Genomic DNA, 22,558 nt, shown 5'->3' with positions numbered 1-22,558 from the left:
CGATTACAACACATTTGAATGTAATAAAACAGGATGTCTCGGACTGCTTACCGTGGCATGGACGACTGCTACCCACATGAACCTGCCTGCTGGAGACCCGCGGGAGAGCAGCGCATTTCATTTCTCATAACTTCAATGAAAACCAGTCACATACATTTTATATAACAGAATCTTGTTTGATTTACAACTGTAATTATTTCAACTGTGTAGGTATAAATTAACTAATTACATTCAATACATTTTAGAATTGATTAGATTATGTAGATAATAATTAATGTTAAGGCAAATGAGTTTTTTAATAAAATCAAATAGATGTAAATGCATAAAACTTACCTCTGCCATGAATCATTTCTGTGAGTGTAACAAACTAAAGACAAAAAATACTAAAAGGTCTGTTTGTGTAGTATTGCTTTTAATCTGTCAATAGAGCATTTACAGACTTTCAGAAGAGTCAAAAACACCACCATGGTTTCCATGGAGTCCCAGTTAAAACATGTATGCACATTTCACATCAGCTTTAGTCACATATTAAAAACTAATTAAATTATTGAAACACGTTGAAATTTCAGGACTAATATATTTACAGTAATCCAAAACACACAATAACTTGTATGTTCACTTTGTAAGCAAGTGTAGTCCATGCTTTCTGTAGGTCACGGAATAGAGGTGATGCTGAGATTTTAAGGTGGGTGTCATGTCTAGCCCCGCCTCCCTGTCAATCATGTATCACTTTTTAGTCCGTTCAGTCACGCCCCGTGTTACTTCCCCTTCAGCTGTGTCTCATTTGTAATTTAGTTCTGGTATTTAATCGTTGGTGTTCAGTCTTTGTGGGTTATTGTAAGGTGATGGTGCATATTATAGTGAAACTTATTGTGAAAGTAAAAATTATGGTGATCGTTTTGTGGTCTTGTGCAGTCTGTTGTGTTTTGGAAGTCAGATTTGGTTAATCTTTCTATATTTCTGTTTTGTTCATGGCTTCTCGTGTCTGTAGATGTCCGATTGTGTAGTTTGTTATCCAAGTTTTAGTGTTCTGTTATATGTCAGGTTGCTGGTCGAGTCTGTTGTCTTTATGTCTAATGATTAGTTGGTCATATGTGTGTTAGCCTGTTAGTTTCGTTAGTGTTATCATGCCACATTGTGCTCGTGCTGTTCGTGTGTCTACTGTCAATTTGTGTGCAAACCCATTTGTTAAAAGCCAATAACCTCAGAGACTGTGTCCGCTTCCTGATTGCACAACACCTGCCACGTTACAGAATAATCCACCATTAAAGGAGAGTGAGGGAGTCTTACGAGGTGAGACATTATCAGGAGGAGGATTACGGTTATCTTCCAATGTGTATCTTGTCTGAGGACTTGATTAAACAGGTTAAGGATGGTGAACCGTTTGAGCTACCCTCCTCGATTTGTCCCTCCCACGAGTTCAATGAGGAGGATAATTTGGAGGGGTTCATTCTCCAGAGCAGACAATTTTTTTTATTTATCCTTGTCTCAGCCCAGAGAGGAAATGAACACACTCGATGGGTTTTTTTAACTTCTTAGAGCACGATTTGGCAAGAGTGGATCCACTGTTGTTGATTTTGAATTTGGTGTATTCTCTGCTCCCGAGGTTGTTCATTTTACACCTAGAGCACACAAGAGAGGAAGTCTCAGCACAGGCACCAGTACCCAAGAAGGTTACCACAGCCCCAACTACTAAGAGACCTGCTACAAGGACAGAGCTGCAGGACGTTAATATGGCTGTTCAGTACGAGCCTACAGTTCACTGCTCCAAATCTGTAGCAGTACAGTGTACATCAAAGGCCAGCAGATGAGTGTCTGTGGCTGTACAATGCAGCACCGACCTGCTAACAAGTGTCTACATCAATACAGTGCTCAATAGGAACTGTTCTGGCTCATGTGCCCCTGGTGGCACCCCTAGAATCCCCAGAGGTACCAAAACATTTTCGAGGGGTACGGAGCATATTTGTATATGTGGTCTTTCATATATTCCCCTGTGTATTGTTATCTGGTAACGTTTCTTATGTTCAATTACCAACTACTATCTCTTATGTGCCGATCCACATTTACACTAACAAACTAATCACATTCATAACCAAGCAGGGACACTGATGACAGTTAGCCTCCTAGCCATGGAGAGTGAAAACATAAGTAAACTAAAATCATTCATGACTGATGAGGAAACGTCAAACGTCTGTGCTCAGAGTCTCCCACTACAGTTTACCTGTGTGAATGTGTTGATGTTGCTGGAGATGACTCCGCTGAGTAAAACTCTTCCCACACTCTGAGCAGTGATATGGCTTCTCTCCTGTGTGAATGCGCTGGTGCAGTTGAAGACTTCCCTGTCTAGTAAAACTCTTCCGACACTCTGAGCAGTGATATGGTTTCTCTCCTGTGTGAAAGCGCTGGTGTTCATTGAGATGACTCTGTGTAGTAAAACTCTTCCCACACTCTGAGCAGTGATATGGCTTCTCTCCTGTGTGAATGCGCTGGTGTTTTTTGAGATGACTCTGTTGAGTAAAACTCTTTCCACACTCTGAGCAGTGATATGGCTTCTCTCCAGTGTGAATGCGCTGGTGTTTTTTTAGATGACTCTGTTGAGTAAAACTCTTCCCACACTCTGAGCAGTAATATGGCTTCTCTCCTGTGTGAATGTGCTGGTGCAGTTGAAGACTACTCTGTGTAGTAAAACTCTTCCCACACTCTGAGCAGTGATATGGCTTCTCTCCTGTGTGAATGCGCTGGTGACATTGAAGATTTCCCTGTGTAGTAAAACTCTTCCCACACTCTGAGCAGTGATATGGCTTCTCTCCTGTGTGAATTCGCTGGTGTTTCTGGAGATGGCTGTGTGTAGTAAAACTCTTTCCACACTCTAAGCAGTTGTAGCTTTTCTCCTTTTCCATGTTTACTGATTTCAGCAGTCTGACATACTCCTCATAGATAAATTTGTTTATGTAGGTAACGTTTACGTGTTTAGGAAAGTGGACAGCATTAATTCCTATAGGAAAAAGACATGGCAAATTCATTGTGAGATGAAGATGAAACAGTCATGACAAAGAACCATTTGGGCTCTGCATAATGCTAAAGACATTCATTCTAAAGACATTCATTCTAAGGAGCCTGTTCAAAGACCAGAAAACACCCAAAACAAACAAGGCAGCATTATGTATCCTAATTGAAAAGGTACAATTGGGCCTACAGGCTACCTGTAGGCTCTGTGTGTGCTTTAAACTGTTGCTTATTTATCTGGATTATACTGAGAAATGTATCAGTCACAGGTTTAAAATATAACTCACCTCTTCAGAAGATCTCAAATGTCTCACTGTTAAGACAACTTCTTCAACATTTCTGTTAGACTGAAAATAATTAGAATAAAATAATTTTAAGTTTCCCCACTTCACATTTATTAAAAATGACATAAAAAGTAAAACATGCACATGTGATGTAGATCTAACACATCTACTTTATTCAAACTGTTCCTCAACATAGATCTCTGTGCCATTTCTTATTAAATGCCATGTCATGGGCACGTGTGCACCATAGCCCCCTAGTAATCACTAGTGTGTGTGTGTGTGTGTGTTCTAACTGCACAAATGGGTTAAAAGCAGAGAACAAATTTCGATCGCAGTGAAAAAAACCACAACTGACAGATATGGTACATTTACATTTTACAGATGACTACGACCTTTACCAAGACTACATGCACTCAGGGTGACAACATTAACATGCAAGCTTCAAATAATACATGTTATTCCCGTCATTTACTTTGTTTGCTCTGAAACATAGATAAATGGTAAGAATATTGATTTGAAAAAGACAAGAGATCTTGCAGGGTAACTAGATTAGTTTAGAGATCATTTTCTATCGTGTGATGGATATTTACAAAAAGAGAAACCGATTAACAATGGTAAAATAATCAGAAATCAAGGGCGTAAATTACATTTCAATGCGGTGGTGGGGAGACAATACACAGTAAACATTTTCTAAAGGAGTTCCTGAGGGGGCGTCAAAGTTTCTCCCAAATGTTGTTATTGTGCTTAGGAAAAGTACACCCATATATTTCTATCTATATGATTTTACCTAAACGTAAAAATACTTCAATGAATAACCAAACTAAATCAAATGTATGAAACATTACAATACATCCATTATAGCAGCATAAAATCAATTAAATCACACATTAAAGCTACTGTTGAACATGCATGAACATGGACATACTCTACACCTTGTTCTTTATTAATTAAGGTCTCTTTGTCTATGGTCTTGTTTAAGTCTATCTGACAGACTTTTTTTTTACTTTTTTCCATGTATCTGGTTCCACTGGGTTCAATTTTAAGGAAACACTGCATCTCTTTTCATTGTAATGCTGACGACACCCAGATATATGTCCCACTATTATAGAGATGCCCCTATAAAACCACTTCTGCTATGTCTAAATGATATTAAGGACTGGATGGCTTTAAACTTCTTAAATTTTAATGAAAAGAAAACTGAAGTGAAGGTGTTTGGTCCTAGAGGCGATAGAGCTTTTCCCATCGCTGCTCCTAGATCAGGGGTACTCAACTGGCGGACCGCGGTCCGGATCCGGACCCGAACGCAGTCCTGTCCGGACCCAATCTCATTCCTGATTAACTGGATACGGACCAAAACAAAACCGTAGCATTTATTTCAGGGCTATTGACAAAACACTCCGTCACGTGTGTTACGTTTGCCACCCCCGCTCAACAATTTACGTTCGCCACCCCGCTCAACAACAAGCCTGCCTGGTTGACGCTTCGCGAGCGGCGCGAGGGTCCGCGCGGCGAAAATGACGTAATCGCTGTGGCTCCGAGTGTGCGCGAGTGTCTCGCGCGCTGTCGGTTCGAGAGGTCGTGCACCTCTCGAATTTTGTAACTTCGCGCCGCGCTTCAGCGCATTGAACAAAGTCACGTTTTCAGGGTTCATACACCTTTATAAGGTGGAATTAAAGCACTTGTACGTCACTTTCAAGGTCCATTTCAATATTTCCCAGCATGTTAAACATAATTAAGTTAAATATTTATACATATACTCGAAATAATTCGCTTTTTATGTGATATTTAATGGTTGTTTATTTAAAAAACGCCCAATCTTCACGTCTTCACGTTCTCTCGTGTTTCGTCCTGGAATTACAAGAGGCTTGTATTTGTTAACCTAATACAAGAGAACTATTCATTCAGACAGCTATTTGTTGTGAAACCAAGTAGTTACAATTTCAAGCATTTTAAAGTACTTTAACCTAAATTCCAGCACTTTTCAAACCTGAAACATATAGCAACATTAAAATTGGTCAGGTAAATGTTCATTCCCCTGTTTTGAGGGGTGTTTCTACCACATATCGTTTCGGACAAAACGCCTATCGTTTCGGAGAACACTGCAGTGACGCTCGCGAAAGTATAAACGCCTCCACCGTTAGCGCACCGTCGTCCCCCCCCCCCCCCCCCCCCCCCCCGGTCAACAAGTTACGTTCGTCACCCCCGCCGCACCGGACCTCAGGGCACAGGTATCTGCCAAAATTGGACCGTGGACAAATTTAGTTGAGTACGCCTGTCCTAGATTATGGAACAACCTACTGCATGTTAGACAAGCCCCATCACTGTCCATTTTTAAACAACCCACTTTTATTCATTGGCTTTTAACATACCATGAGACTTTGTATGTGTTTTTAGTTTTTACTGTCTTACTTTTATTGTTTGATTTGTTCTATTGATTCCTTTTACAGTTTTAGTTAATATTGTTTTATCCATTTTTGCTATTAGTTGTTTTGTGTCTAAATGTTCAATTCTTATGTACAGCTGCCGTTCTTAAAGTGCTCTATAAATAAAATTGAGTTGAGTTGAGTACTGTAATAAAACCGTACAATATAACTAGCATATAAGCTTTTATCTTTGTAACAGGAACCACTGAGCTACTAAACAAAAGAACCAAATATAATTATATTCGTATAGTATCAAATAAGTAGCTACGTTATCTAGCTGGGTTAGTTAGCGCTACAACATCCATTATAAAAACACTTTTAACACATTGAATTTTCTACCAACTTAGTCAAGACACGAGATTCAACCGTGAGGTATCGGAACGAACAAAATAGTGTGGTTAAGATGTGGTTAAAAGGTGTTAGTGGTACGTATTACTAAGTTAAATACTTACAGGTCAACCAGTAGTCCAACACTTCCAAACACCAACACGACAATAGGCGCAACTGCACTAAACGCCCGATGCTGATATTGAGAATAAGGAAACCTGTGGTCTGTAATGTCCGATGGTGATGGTAGGTAGAGGTGGGCGGATCGATCCAAATATCGATACCAACGGTGATATTGATTTGGAGCAATACTCGTGTAAAAATATTAATACTCAATCTTTTTAACTCTCCCGCACACACCGACTGCTGCGTACGTGGATTCATCAAAGTCTCTTCTCTGTCTGTAAGAGCAGCGTTGCCAACAAGTATCCGTATCTGCAAAAGCAAAAGTCCAGGGGTGGAGCTAGATCTAGATCCAACTCCTCCCACCGTCCATAGTTTCTTTTGGACGGTCCAGGGGGCGGAGCTGCATCTAATCCAACTCCTCCTACGTGTCGCTTACGTTTTCTGACCAGGAAATAGAAATCCAATAAATTCACCCTTAAGACTGCTACCGTTTAGAGATCAAAATGTTCTTTAAATGTTCTTTAAATAACACAATACACGTTTTTTAAGTTTACAAGAAAACGTAAAAGTTGCCAACTTCTCAGTAAGGAAAGACGCTATTGGCTGTCCTAAAAGTCACAAAATGGCGTCATCGCCTAATTTGCATAATACCTTTTTTTTAAATACGTTTTTGAAGCTGTAAAATAATAACGTTGTGGGAGAGAAAAAATGATTAAAATACTCTAAATATGTTAGAGTGACTGACGGAAACTGTGTGAGTTAAATTCAGTGATTTATTTTGTATTACACTGAAGACGCATTTATATTTACATCCGGTTCTGTAAATACGGGGCGGGGTCAATCAGCGGCTTCTTTGGGCATGCGCAGTTCATTTGCAGCGTGGACGTGGAGCGGTGCGGGTCTGCTCTGACTGTCAGACTGCATTGTGAGTGTTGTGGGCGGGGTTCACGGCATCACCCGCTGCTCGCTGAGGACAGTAACTGAAGACCATGTGTGTTCATCTCCGAGTCTACAAAAGTCTCCAGTAACACCACAAAAAGTCGCTAAATTTGTCGCTACTCGCTTAAAATAGTCACACAGCACGGAGCAGCGCACCCGCCCCCTCTTGTCTTTAGTCTTTACGCCGTCACGTTGCTCAGCAACCATGCAGGTAGGCTCCGCCTGGCCCCGCCCACTCAGCGCTCTCCTCGAGTCGACACCTTACAGTACGGAGAGAGAGAGACACCACCGGAGTATTGAAATGTCTGAGAGGAAGACATGCGCCGTTTGGCTTTATTTTATTGCAGAAAATAAAACTACAGCAAGCTGTATAGTTTGAAACAGGGCTGTTAAATACAGTGGAAACACAACAACTGTGTTAGTTGTAATTAATAGGGAGAGTTATGGAGTTAATGGAGATAAATACATCCAGAACTCTTTATGTCAAAACATGCCTGCTTATAGTTTGAATTTAATGTGATAATGGTGAGGTGAAGTTAACTCTAGCTTTCTTATTCACAACTTCAGGAATATGGTGGGACCATTTAAGGTGGAATTATAGACAATAAATTGGTGATTTTAGTCCAAATGTGCTGTGAATTACTGCCTATCGTCCTTTCCATTACACATTTGCAAGAATAACATGAGAGGTGGTAAATATATCAAATCAAATTTATTTGTATAGCGCTTTTCACAACACATGTTGTCACGAAGCAGTTTTACAATCTTTACAGGATTTACAAGGTTAACAATCGTATGGGTCCAAATCCCTAATGAGCAAGCCAAAGGCGACAGTGGCAAGGAAAAACTCCCTATGATGGTGGGGAATAGGAAGAAACCTCGGGAGGACCAAGACTTAAAAGGAAACCCATCCTCCATTGGGCAGCCCGTTAGCACAGTCCGTGGTGCGCTGGGTGTACATGTATGTGTCTTCAATGTAATATACATGTACGTGTCTTCAATGTAATGCTTTATGAAACATCTTTCTGCTAAGATACTTGAGAGGTGTTACATGTACATGTACGTGTCTTCAATGATGCTTTATGAAACATCTTTCTGCTAAGATACATGAGAGGTGTTAAATGTACATCATGTACGTGTCTTCAATGATGCTTTATGAAACATCTTTCTGCTAAGATACATGAGAGGTGTTAAATGTACATGTACGTGTCTTCAATGATGCTTTATGAAACATCTTTCTGCTAAGATACATGAGAGGTGTTAAATGTACATGTACGTGTCTTCAATGATGCTTTATGAAACATCTTTCTGCTAAGATACATGAGAGGTGTTAAATGTACATGTATGTGTCTTCAATGATGCTTTATGAAACATCTATCTGCTAAGATGTGTTTGTAAAACAGCGCTTGTTATTGTGCCGGTCATCAGGTGCAGAATTTAGGCACATATTCAAGTTCTAATGCTGTTTTAAGCAGCAGAAACAACATGGTTGACCGACAAGAGTTGACCAAAAAGCTGTTTTAAGTTTAACTGGTAGATAAAAGTGTGTCTGTGTGTGTGTGATAAAAAATGGCCAACATTGATGTTCATCTGTGTGATGAACTCCCTCTTTCACTGAAGTGAATATCTTAACACTGAGGTATGTAAAATTATTTTCTTTAGCAATTGTTAGAATGACTAGAACATGTAATTACAAAATTATTGTTGAATGCATCAACTTATATTTTCAACTTGTGATGTCTTTGTTGTAGTTTTACAACATTGGATAATGATGTCAAAATGGCTTATGCACCGTGCACAGTACACGGGACTCAGCATTTCTGAAATGTTCACATATTGTGGAATAGTTACTTTTATGTATTTGATTCATTGCAATTTCTAAATGTTTTTTTATCTGTTTTTTTTATATATAACTTTTTTTTAAATAATTTTTTTTAATTAGAAATTTGGACACATACAAAGTACAGTGTGTTCATTAATTAGTTTCCATTTTCATTCTTTTTCAACCCCCCCTTCCCCACCGCATAACATATGCGTATCCACCCCTGAAGGAAAAATAATAATAATAATATTGTACATCTGCCCGTCCATCCCCTATACACAAACCACTGTTGTTATAACTAGAGATAACCAATATCTGAGTCCAGTACCATTACACATGTGCACACGCACATAATATACAAACACATCCATAAAGCAATACAAAATATCACTGTAAAGGGCAGTACATTTCAGATTAGGTCTTATACCAGTATTTTCAGTGTTGTAGATGAATATATGATCTATGAGAGATAAGAGGCTCAGGCATAGATTTAAGTTTAACTAAATACGTCAGAAGAGGCTCCCAAGTAGAAGTGAATTTGTTCTTAGAGCCTATAAGTGAATATTTTATCTTCTCCAAGCAGCCCCGGTTCTGGACTGCTTTGCTTGGGGGGGCAGTAAAACATAATGAGGGAGCATGTTGATAGTCATGTTTATGAAGCCAGAAATATATTCAAGGCTTGATTTGTGCATGAATGATGACTATTGATACTGGCTTAAAGTGATGTATTAGGTAAAGAAATAAAAATGCACATTTTCGTACTTAAAACTTAAAACACAATGATTAAAAAATACATGTTGATTATGTAAATGGAGAACAAAGATTATCTAATTGTATTTCATTTCAATACTGCCATTACTAATAGAACAACTCTATTTCTTGAAAGGCTGACAAATGTACCTATACAAAGACTGAGAATATTCAAACATGGAAATAGGAATGAGTGAGAATATTTATAATCCTGGGAAATTAAAATATAAAGAAAACAAAAGAATACAAATTCTGTTATAAAAGGGAGTATTCGTCACATTTCTATTTTGAAAAAGATAAAAATATGAAAGTACATAAAATAAGAAATCTATCTACTGCACTTTAATGGTAAAAAAAATCTGGTAAAGTATTGAAGTTTTTATTGATGTTATGAAACGTACTTGTGACGCGCGGCTCGCGGCGAAGGATGAGACACGGGATCCTTGCTTTGCGTAACAGACGTCACTATTTAACAGATATTGCGCAATAGCGCACGGAGAACAGAAACACTCACACAGCAACGTGTAGACTGTAGACAACGACGAGCACAAGACACTGCGCGAACGCACATTAAATGGACAGACCACATCAACCCCACGTGATGACGAGACGAGCCACAGGTGAGACGGATAATGACAAGACGCACCCGCACCCACGGAGCTACACTGACGCAGACGAGTAGACACAGACAACGTTAACACACGCCCCAAAAGGAAGGGTTCGGGGACCGTAGCGTGACAGACGCCCCCACCAAGGGCACTACCCGTCCCGGGGTGCCAACAGGACCGAGTGCCCCGAACCCACGTCGATGGGCGGATCCGAAGCGCCCAGTCCTGCGTCTGGGAGATGACCGCCCTCGGTGGAGAATCCGCCACGAACAGCCTAGAACACCCTCCCTGGGAAGACCGGGGAAAACACGTTAGACACATTTAACGGGACATTTACAAACACACAAACAGGAACATTAACACACAGAGGCACGAAAGGGAAAAGGAGATTAGGCAGACATACCAGACCCTCCAGAAAGTTGCGATGTTGCGATTTGCAACTTCAACGCAACTTCAAGCAAACCCCGCGAATTCAGGGCGGTGTTGCAACTTCAGCCAATCACCGCAACTTTCCCGCAAATTTGACCAATCACTGATGTCGTCTTGATGTGACGTCGACAAACTCCCGCCTTACCTCCGTATATACGTTCAAGAGGAGCATACTGAAAGCAGCATGAGCGACGAAAATAACGGCAAAAAGATCGGGAAAAGCAGTATCCCGGTACACTACATGAAAACGGGGATAAACTGTCCAGATCCGACCCGCGAATTGATTATCTATGGCCCCCTGGATGATATTTAATTACTATTAGAACCGGCCCGCAGGCCACAGCCGCCTGATGGTGTTTTGCACCCACAAACACTACATTCCCCACAATGCAACGGTAGCCCGCGAAGTCACTGCAGCGCACGCAAGCGGCGAGGGTCTGAGATAAAGTTTATACGTTTAAACTTTGAACTGAGATTAAGTTTAAAGTCAGAGATAAAATTTATTTATCTCTGATCCATATCTATGAGTTACTAGTTCGCTCTGGCGCCAACCACTGGCGATCGATCTCGATATAATACTTAATTTGTGTCCATTTTACAGGCCGCCCGGTAACAACTTACGTTCGCTAACCCCGCCCCCCCTCCCCGTCAACAATTAATGTTCGCCACCCCCCCCCCCCCCCAAAAGGTTCAAATCTCACTTCAAGCGATCTTGAAAAGTTGGCAACCCTGAATAAATAGGTAAATAGATAATTAAAATGGACTACTAAATAGAGGAAACCATACAACATTTACTCCCTATTGTAATGTACTCACAAAAAAGCAAAAACACACCGCAACTTCCATCGCAATTTTTTTAAAAACACCCGCAACATCAAACATTTTAGCCCGCAACAATCACAAAAAAGGCCCGCGAAATCCTGGGGGGACTGACATACGGGAATACATACGAAAACAGGAACGGACACACATGACAGTGGCGCCAGGCTGCGCGCCAGGAGGAGAGCGATCAGGGGAGAGAGACCGGGAGCTGCTGGGGCTGCAGGCGCTGCGGTGGGCGGTCCTCCTCCTGCCCTCGCTGCAAACCCTCCACCGGGCGCAGGGCGGCTGGCGGACGCGTCAGGTGCAGCGCGGCTGGTCCCGCCCCTCGGTGGGCCATACGGGAATCCTTCACCCGGGGATCTCCTTCCGGACCTGGCAGTGGGAGGGGCCTCCTCTGCTTCCATATCTTCCTCACTGCCACGGCTCCAGCTCATGGGCTGCCCCGAGCTGCCACCCCGGGAACAGTCCATGTCGCTGGCTGGGGAGCGCTCGGGAGACGAGCCCACCTCTGGAAACCTCCTCCTCTTCACCGTCCTGGCGGACAGTTCCGAGGGGGGAGGGCTCTCCTCTTCCTCCTCGGTATAGGAGCCCTCTTCCTCAGGGTATGCGGAGCACTCCGACGGAGGGTACTCCTCCTCGTCATACTCCTCTCCGCCTTCCTCCACGGTGGTAGAGGGACCTACGGGCGGAGGGATGTAGCCCTCCTCCTCGGTGTAGGACCCCTCCTCCTCACCGTAGTCTATGGTGGGATCGGAATACACTGATGGAGGGTAGTCCTCCTCCTCCCCGCCGTAGTATTCGGTTGGGGCGGAGCACACGGAGTGGGGATAGTCCACCTCCTCTTCTCCCTCGCCATAATCTATGGTGGGTGCGGAGCATATAGAGGGTGAACTGTCCTCTTCCTCTTCTTCCTCGTCCGGAGAGTCCGCCCCCTCGAACTCGCTCTCGGGGGTCTTCTCCGTGGAGCAGAGCTCGAGGGAGCCTACCCGCAGAGGTGAGAGGTCCTTGGAGGGAGAGGGGTGACGCTCCTTCCAAAACCGCAACGCGGTCTCGCGGAAATAGTCCGCCAACTCCTCAGTCCTGGCTTCCCGAGCCCGAAGCAGCATAACCGCACATAACGGATCCTGCTGCATCGCTTCGAGGGTGACGGGGGCTCCGCGGTGCTGTGCAGGGGAAGAGGCGTGGTGGTGCTTGCTGGGCCTCCTCCCCTTCTTAGGTCGGGTGGTGTAGCCTGGCATGGTTTGGTGTCTCTTGTCGGCTCGTCGTTCTGTGACGCGCGGCTCGCGGCGAAGGATGAGACACGGGATCCTTGCTTTGCGTAACAGACGTCACTTTATTTAACAGATATTGCGCAATAGCGCACGGAGAACAGAAACACTCACACAGCAACGTGTAGACTGTAGACAACGACGAGCACAAGACACTGCGCGAACGCACATTAAATGGACAGACCACATCAACCCCACGTGATGACGAGACGAGCCACAGGTGAGACGGATAATGACAAGACGCACCCGCACCCACGGAGCTACACTGACGCAGACGAGTAGACACAGACAACGTTAACACACGCCCCAAAAGGAAGGGTTCGGGGACCGTAGCGTGACAGTACTGGTACAATGCGGTATTTATGCACAGTATAACAATACTGGCTGTGATGGCGAGGAATCGTTTAAACCAGGGATGTCAAAGTCAAAAACACAGAGGGCCAAAAAAACAAATTTGCTACAAGCCGAGGGCCGGACTGGTTCAATGTTTATTAAAACATATTGAAATGATTGCACATAGCCTATTGAACCAAGACCTAACACAGTGTATATTATTTAATGTTTAAATGAATAAAGCACTATTTTCTTATGGATCTGTCAGTAATTTCAAGTGAAAACATTTTTCAACAGGCAAACAGATAAAAGCAAACTTCCTTCAAAGAAAAATCACATGAAGACACACAGAAGACACACAGGTTTACCTTTTACCTCCGTGAACATGTACTCTGCCTCCCACCTGGCTTGAAACCTGTTCTCAGTGTCCACCTTACGTTTAGTCATTTTTGAGAAGGGGGATAGCTGAACGTTAATGTCTGCTCTGACTGCTGATTTAGGTTTATACTTTCGCGAGTGACCATAGTGCGCGACTCCGAATTTTAATGTTGCTTTGTGTTGCAGGTTTGAAAAGTGCTGCAATTTAGGCTAAAGTACTTGAAAATGTTTTAAATTGTAACTACTTCGTTTCACAACAAATATCTGTGAAATATCTGAACAGTTCTCTTGTATTACGTTAAGTAATTCCAGGACGAAACATGAGAGAACGTAAAGACGTAAGATTGGGCGTTTTGAAAATAAACAACCATTAAATAATGTGAATAAAAAGCGAATTATTTCGAATCATTTCGAGTATATGTATAAATATTTAACATATTTAAGTTTAACGTGCTGGAAAATATTGAAATGGACCTTTAAAGTGACGTACAAGTGCTTGAATTCCACCTTATAAAGGTGTATGAACCCTGCAGACATGACTTTGTTCATTGCGCTGGCGGAGCCACTGCGATTACGTCATTTTCGCCGCGCGGACCCTCGCGACGCTTCGCACTGCAGTGACTTCGCGGGCTACCGTTGCATTGTGGGGAATGTAGTGTTTGTGCGTACAAAACACCATCGGCCGGCTGTGGCCTGCGGGCCAGTTCTAATAGTAATTCAATATCATCCAGGGGGCCATAGATAATCAATTCGCGGGCCGGATCTGGCTTGCGGGCTTTGACTTTGACATATGTGGTTTAAACCATGAGCCGCGACGGCTTGCACGGGGGAAAGAGCAGCCTCGCGTGCTGTCGTGCACCTCTCGAATTTTGTAACTTCGCGCGCGCTGTGCCTCAGCGCAATGAACAATGTCATGTTTGCCGGGTTCATACACCTATACAAGGTGGAATTAAAGCACTTGTACCTCACTTTAAAGGTCCAGTTCAATATTTCTCAGCACGTTAAACTTAATTAAGTTAAATATTTATACATATACTCAAAATAATTCGCTTTTTTAATCACACTTTCAAAACGCCCAATCTTAACGTCTTCACGTTCTCTCATGTTTCGTCCTGGAATTACAAGAGGCTCGTATTTGTTAACCTAAGACAAGAGAACTGTTCATTCAGACAGATATTTGTTGTGAAACGAAGTAGTTACAATTTCAACATTTTCAAGTACTTTAGCCTAAATTCCAGCACTTTCCAAATCTGAAAAAGCAACATTAAAATTCGTCAGGTAAATGTTCATTCCCCTGTTTTTTATTACCACATATCGTTTCGGACAACACTGCGCGGCAAGTATTTAAACGCTTCCGCCGTTCGCGCAGGTTTAGGAGAACCAAGTTAGCCTAACCGCTAACGGCTAAAAAAATAATTTAAGCAACACCTATGTAAGAGGTGAGTAACATTAAAGCAACGAAAAACCACAGTTAAGCAAATATTACCATGTGGAAGTCAGTTTAAACTCAGAAGAGTGTTTACCAGTATACCTGTCTTTCACTCACACTAACAGAACATATACTGCCGAACTGAACCGTTTGGGGCGGTCTGCCGATTTTTATATGACTCAAAGAGCCAATCAGGAATAAGCAAGGAAATATCTTCACGCTGTAAAGCAAAATGCATTTTTGTGATTGGTTCAGAGATAATTAAAAAAGCCGTTGCTTGCATTGTGCTTGGGGGGGCAAAGACACAATTTGGGGGGGGCAATGCCCCCCTCTGCCCCCCCCTAGCGCCGGCCCTGTCTCCAAGTGTATGAATTGCATCAAGTCACTCAGACATATAGATGTTTTGGGAGGACTTTTTGACTTCCAATGCAATAATATTCTTCTTCGAGCGAGTAGTGTTGTAAAAGCAGTAATGGTTTTGTGTCTGTTTATCCTATTACAGTCGGAGACACCAAAAATGGCTGCTATTGGGTTGGGATGGAGATTAATTTTGAGAGCTTCTGACAGAATTTTAAAAATCATAGACCAATAAGTTGCCAAAGCCGGACATGACCAAAACATATGAGTCAGGTTGGCTGGTACATTGTGACATCTGTCACAGCGTGCATCTGAGTTAGGATATATTTTGGCTAGTCTTTCCTTAGATAAATGAGTTTTAATCTGTTTTGATCAGGTTTTTATACACAATACACGGGACTGGTGCTCAGGCGTGTGTTTACATGCAGCCTGTTACAGTTGCTCATCTGTTGTTTTCCGCTTTTACTTATTTTCTTTATTTAAACATTTGTATGTGTAGTTGGTAACTTTGTGAATCTGTGCCCTCTCGATTCATGTTAATAGAGAGAGTTTATTTTTTACTTTTTTCACTCACGCAGCGCAGCAACATGTCTGCTCTGTGTACAGCCGGGACCAGCTGACTGCACTGAAGCTGGCCGACATAGCGGACTGTACAACACAAATCCCAGCAGAGTTAAGGAGGTGAACACACAGGGGAAGCAGAGGTGGAACTAACCAGCGCACAGCCAAAGTGAGAGTGAGACGATGGCGTATTATGGAGAAAAAAACATTTAAGCTGCACGTCACCTCCGTTGTTATGGGCAACGTGAGATTGCTGGTGAATAAAATGGATGAACTTACAGCATTAACAAGGAGTCGGCAGGAGTACCGGGAATGTAGTTTAATGTGCTTTACGGAGACATGGCTACATCAGGACATTCCCGATAACATCGTTTCTGTGGAAGGATTTCACTGTTCATGCCGACCGGTGCAGCGCGGCGAGTGAGAAAATGAAGGGGGGGGGGGGGGGGTGTCTCACTGTGCTTATTAATAACCGCTGGTGTCACCCTGGTCACAATACCATCAAGGAAAGGATCTGTTGCCCCAATTTTGAACTGCTTGCTCTAGGACTTCCATCTTATTATTTATTGTGGGAGTTCTCACAGGTCATCATGGTGGCTGTTTATTTTTCCCCCTCTTCAAACCCGACGGCAGTGTGTGATGCTATACATTCATCTATAACACGTCTCCAAGTCCAACACCCGAATGCCTTCATAGCCATTTCAGGTGACTTTAACCACTTCACTTTGTCAAAGGCACTACTGAACTTTTTTCAGTATGTGGACTGTCCCACCAGAGAGGAGCGAACACTGGATCTGCTGTACTGCAATGTTAAAGATACATACAGCTGCTCCCCCCTCCCCCCTCTGGGTAGATCTGACCACAACCTGGTACACCTCAGCCCCTGGTATGTGCCTATTGTTAAGAGCCAACCTGTGACCACGCAGACAGTGAGGAGATGGTCAGAGGAGACTCATGAGGTACTGCAGGACTGCTTCAAGACTACAGACTGGCCAGCACTCTGTGAGCCACACGGAGAGGACATTGACGGGCTTAGTGAGTGCATAACGGACTACATTAACTTCTGGGTGGACTCCATTGTCCCAACCAGGACTGTAAAGTGTTACCCAAACAACAAACCATGGGTAACAAAGGACATTAAGTCCCTCCTTAACAGCAAGAAGAGGGCATTCAGAGCTGGAGTCAAAGAGGAGGTGAGAACGATCCAGGGGAAGATAAAGACCACAATCACAAGACAATTACAGGAGAAATCTGGAGTGTAAACTCCAGCAGAACAACATCAGGGAGGTTTGGAGTGGAACGAGGACCATCACCAGTTTCAGGTCCAACGACAACAGAGTAGAAGAGGACAGTGAAGACAGGGCCAATGAACTAAACCAGTTCTTTAACAGGTTTGACACTACAGGCTCTGCCCTCCCTCATCCTGACTCCACTGCTGTCTGTTCCCTGCAGCCCCCTCCACTCACCCCCCCCCCCCCCCCCCATGATAGTCCAGCTCACACCTCCACCTCTCCACCACAAACCACCCCCACAGTGACCCTCACTGCTGACCAGGTCAGGAGACACCTCAATAGACTCCACACAAATAAGGCTGCAGGGCCCGATGGCGTGTCCCCCCCCAGGATGATTAAAGCCGGCGCAGGCCGTGTGAAGTCCTGCAGTATGTCTTCAACATGAGCATGAGTCTCCAGATCACATCCCTGTGTTGTGGAAGACGTCCTGCATCCTTCCTGATCTGAAGATGCCGCGCCCTAGTGATGTGGAATGGGATGTCACTTAAATTTTCTTGTGTGAGTCAAGGCAGGTGAGCGAATACTTTTGGCAATATAGTGTATATATATTCTGGAAGAATGATCAAAAATCCTCATAAACACACTCCTAAACCTTGTGGACAGCCTTCCCAAAGAGTTGAAGCTGTTCTAGCTGCAAAGCGTGGACCTACGTCATATTGAACCCTATGGCTTAGGAATGGGATGTCACTCAAACTCTTGTGTGAGTCAAGGCAGGTGAGCAAATACTTTTGGCAATATAGTGTATATATATATACAATGGCAACAACCCTCTTTTCTTTTTGTAAGGAAGCTGATATTTTATCATATTATACCATTAAAAAAATTAAACATTTGACACCAAAATCACTGGAACTTTAATGCATAGTACACAAATCAACCAAAATCAGAAGAAAAACATGTTTATCTGGCCCGCTGTGAATAAGGCCATCACTATGTCTGTGAAACTGCCTGTGAGTCTTTCTAAGATTGGTTTTCAATATAGTAGAAATGTAGAACAAAATCAATTATGTACAAACTGTATACAACTGGAATGACTTGGAATAGAAAACATTTTACAAAAAGAATGCTTTCATTATTATTATTATTTTTTTTTATTGTGAAGAATAGATACAGGTCATACAAGACAAGGAATAAGCATAGTTGAATCTTCATTTTTAAACAAAGAAGGATCCACAACACACTCATACACACCGACCGCCCAACTATCAAACCTAATACCACCTAAGTCACGAGCAAGTTGGCGGGGTTAAAGTGGTAAGAACAGGGCTGAATAGAATAGATTGTTTTAAAAAAAAAGGTGGGAGCGCGATAGTTGTACGTCTACTCCATGTGCGTGGCGACCGGAAGTCCCGCTTTCATTATTTTAATATTGTTATATAGCATACATGAACAAAATCAGTATGGGAAACAATAAACTCTTAAATTTATGATCCCATGTTCATTCGGTTCATCCAACTCTGTTAAACAAAGTACGGAGCAAACACGCATCATGAACACACTCTTTATGAATAAGAAACAAACTTCAAAGGGAGCTGCGAATAAATAACTAACATCGTGGATTGCACTGGATTAAATGAGCTCATGACTGCAGCTTTGTAAAAAATCCTTGCTGCCTTTGCAGTTTTGATAGCAAATCTTCAGACGCCCGTTCCAGCTGTGCATCAGTGTAATTCTTGTATTTCTCTGCGTCTTTGCTCTTGTAAGATACCAACAGCACCACCTACTGTCCGGGAGCGGTGTATTTGTACCAGTCGGTGTGTATTTTTGAGAAAATCTCTTCAGAAGGCACTCCTGATCCACTAAGGACAGTTGCACGTATTGTAGGTACGTATTTGTACGTGTAGTGTGAAGTATTAGAAAGTTGCTCTGCATTTGTTTGAAAATAGTATGATATTTGCGGAATATGTCCTGTTTGTTTACAACATTTTGGCAGCATTATACGCTGCACTCTCAGCACGTTATAGTTTTATTTTCTAACTCCCCTGAATTGTAAAGCATTTGTTATATAGCTGTTAAGATAAATGCTAAAGTTATGGTGTCACTGTTTTTCACATTAATCATTCTATAAGCTATACACAGTTATCTGTAAAACCATTTAAACTACCATGAAAATGGTAATGACTGTTTATTTAATGACTTAATAATAATAATTTTAATAATTAATAGTTAATAATTTTGTTCAACCTTAAACATTATGAATAGTACCCTAGCAAATTCACAGCAGTGAAAATCACATTATAAACCATGAAAATAACCTTGTTCGGTTTTCCCACCGAAAGGGCACTGACGAAACGGCAAACAGATATAACTCTTTGTGGATTTGTTTATTTTCTTTATTTTCAGGTTATTCCCACAGCTTTTAGGCAGCCTTTAGTTGGCTCTTAGTCAGCATTTAGGTAGCTCTTAGGTCATAAACCTAAAAGTACAACAAAACCGTATACATAAGTAACATGGTATAAATAAGGCCATACAGCCATGCTCATAAAAATGCAGGATACTTTAATTAACCCCAGGATTAATATAATATATAAACAATGCACAAATGCAATAAATGTAACATATAAACAGTACTTGGCAGGGTTAGCACAGTGCAATAACTAGCTGACCTAACATTTACCTGGTAAACCCATTTCAATATTTAACCGTAAATGCGTAGTGATTAATAATAATAATGATTAATATAAACACTTAACCGTTTTATCAAAGGCACAAATCCATAAATATAATTGTAGTCAAACAGTTGCGTTTACTCAATAGAAATCAAGCGCTAAACTGCAAAGTGTGCGGACTACATCTCCCATGATGCAACAGATAACATGCAGACGTGTGGCAGAACACAACTGAGTTGGAAAACACAGCACAAACAGTCCTTAAGCGGTGCTAACGTCGGTTAAAGCAGCGAAACGGTATACGCGCTAAACTCAGACTAAGCTATACGTATACGCATTTAAATTAAACCAAAGACAACGTTAGAAATCGCAGCTGAACGAGAGAGAGAGGTGACTTACTGGTGATGCGCCGCCGTCAATGATAAAACGCCATGTTCATAATCTCGCGCGAGCGCAACCTAAACATTGTTTGTGGCTTCTCATTGGACACCAACTGCTCACAATGAACTCGCATTGGACTATATTTAGAAGATAGCTGGCTACGTGCACCAATGGTGAGTAACCTCCCTGACCCGCAGTTACACAGTAATGGGTAAACACAACACCTCCCACTTGACTGAATGATCGCAAGATTCAATGAGGTCACACTTTAAAACACACTTTTTTTTTTTTTTTTTTTGCGGAGTATAGTGGCAGCGTTCGGCGTACACCACAAACACTTGTAACGAAAAAGGAGTCAAATCGTCGGAGGAATTTGATCTTCCACAGGAAGGACCACGAGCCTTCCTACGTCCCTCTTGATTATTACATAGGGTTTAGGAGAGCTGCTTTTCTTGCGGCTGCCTGACTGAGAAGCAAGACTGTACAAGTCGCAATGTCAGCATCCCGGACAATCCCCTTGCCGTCAGGGTACACATTCAGAACTCTGCCCAGGCGAAACTGACCTCTCAGGGCATTTGGGTCAGCTACCCAGACGAGATCGCCGACTCTGACATTTCTCTCCGACCGGTGCCACTTTTGACGAACGAAGAGGTTTGGCCCAGCAAGCTCCCTCCATTTGGCCCAGAAGCGATCCACCCCGATTTGGATAGCTCGCAACAGGCGCCAAGAATGGGTCTCTAGGGCGAGGCCAGACGTGTCTCCCACCATCGAAGCCCTACCCAGGATGAGGGAGTTTGGTGTCAAGTACTCGATGGAATTCTCCTGCTCTTGAGCTCTGGCATCGATTGGCCGTTCGTTGGTTAAGTTGGCAGCCTGGTAAAGGAGTGTCTGTAGTTCTCCCCATGTGAGGGAACCTGTGATCCCACCGAGGTTTGTGAGCGCCCTCTTAAGAAGCTTCACAGCAGCCTCTGCAGCTCCATTCCTGTGTGGTGCATCTGCCGGGTGGAACTCCCACTTCCACTCGGTTCCATGTTTTGAAGCCACATTTTCCATGGATAAGGTCTGCAGGCAATCCAGATGCTTGTAGAACTGCTGCAGGGCTGGTTTGGCGCCGACGAAGTTCGTCCCCCGATCGGACCACAGTTTCCTTGGATGCCCCCTTAGGGCGACAAAGCGAGTGTATGCCAAAAGGAAGCTCTCTGCTGACTGGTCATCGGTAAGGTCCGCATGGACTGCCCTGGAGGCCATACAGCAGTAAACGATTCCCCACACTTTCTTTGACGTCCTTCTTTTTACACTATCCTTAACCTCAAAAGGACCAAAGAGGTCAAGTGTGGTGAACTCAAAGGGGCAAGCTCTCTGGGTGCGTTCAGGGGGTAGGTCGCTCATGACCTGCTGGCATAGTTTGGCTCTTTGCTTTGCACAGGTGATGCAATTATTTAGCATCTTTTTGACGAGTTTTCGTCCCTGCGTAATCCAGGCTTTTTTTTCGTGTTCGAAGGAGAGTTGGAGCGATACCTTCATGATTTTCTTCATGGGCTTCTTTGACTAATAGAGATGCAAGCCTTGAACGGAATGGGATCAATGGAACGACGACTTTATCTTCGTCCAAACACTGGACTCTCCCTCCACAGACAAGAAGGCCTATGGTTGGCTCTCTTTGAACGACTAGGCGATCAAGCATCGAGTCTCGGAACATGACACCGTGCTGGGCCTCAAGGGCCAAGAAGTTAAAAGCAACAGCCCTTTCTTCTGCTGAGAGGTAAGTTTTTCCCTCCCACTTTAAGGCTTTAGGGGTCAAGGCGCGTCTGCTCAGCCAGGTGTCTACTGCTCTCTTCAGCCAGCCGACAGCCCCACATAGGCGTGACAGAGAGCTGAATCGCTTAGGCTCAACCAGATCCACAAGAGCAATGATGCTCTGGGCTGACCATTTCCTAAGCTGAACTGCAACTGACGTGACTGTTGAAGAGAACGCCTTCCTTTGAAGTGCTGCAACATCTCCTGTGACAGAGGAGAGAACTTCTCCGGCAGTTTTCACGGGCCAATTTTCAAAAGGGAGCTTGAGGAATGCAGGGCCTTCCTGCCAAGCTGATCCTTCAGCAAGATCTTCAGGGGGTGCTCCCCTCGTGATGAGGTCAGCAATATTTACTTTCCCTTCAACCCATCTCCAACTGTCGACGGGCCCGGCCATTTGGATTTCCCCTACCCGATTGGCGAAGAAAGACTGGTAGCCATAGCTATCCTTCTGGATGGCTCTAAGAATGGTCTGGCTATCAACTATGTGGACCCACTTGTCGACTTGAATGTAACAGTGCTTTTCGAAGTAGGACCTCAGAGGCGTTGCGAAGACAGCTCCGCACAGCTCTGCTTTGATGGCATCACCCTTTTGATCTAGTGGGGTTAGTTTAGCTTTA

General features: G+C 43.1%; 1 protein-coding gene across 1 annotated transcript; it reads right to left on the bottom strand.

The window, feature by feature from the left end:
* Positions 1 to 1,570: 1,570 nt before the first annotated feature.
* On the bottom strand, positions 1,571 to 6,276 carry LOC143497163 (uncharacterized). Its single transcript, XM_076992965.1, has 4 exons — positions 6,166 to 6,276; positions 3,294 to 3,353; positions 2,222 to 2,995; positions 1,571 to 1,622 (listed from the first exon to the last, which is right to left on the bottom strand). Exons 3-4 carry the CDS (start codon positions 2,898 to 2,900, stop codon positions 1,612 to 1,614), a joined length of 690 nt encoding a protein of 229 aa, XP_076849080.1. The 5' UTR covers positions 2,901 to 2,995; positions 3,294 to 3,353; positions 6,166 to 6,276; the 3' UTR covers positions 1,571 to 1,611.
* Positions 6,277 to 22,558: the final 16,282 nt, after the last annotated feature.

The sequence above is a fragment of the Brachyhypopomus gauderio genome, unplaced genomic scaffold, assembly GCF_052324685.1.
Source record: "Brachyhypopomus gauderio isolate BG-103 unplaced genomic scaffold, BGAUD_0.2 sc101, whole genome shotgun sequence".
In the NCBI taxonomy this organism is placed as follows: domain Eukaryota; kingdom Metazoa; phylum Chordata; class Actinopteri; order Gymnotiformes; family Hypopomidae; genus Brachyhypopomus; species Brachyhypopomus gauderio.
The sequence above is the reverse complement of the archived record's forward strand: the minus strand, read 5'-3'. Positions and strand labels throughout refer to the sequence as shown.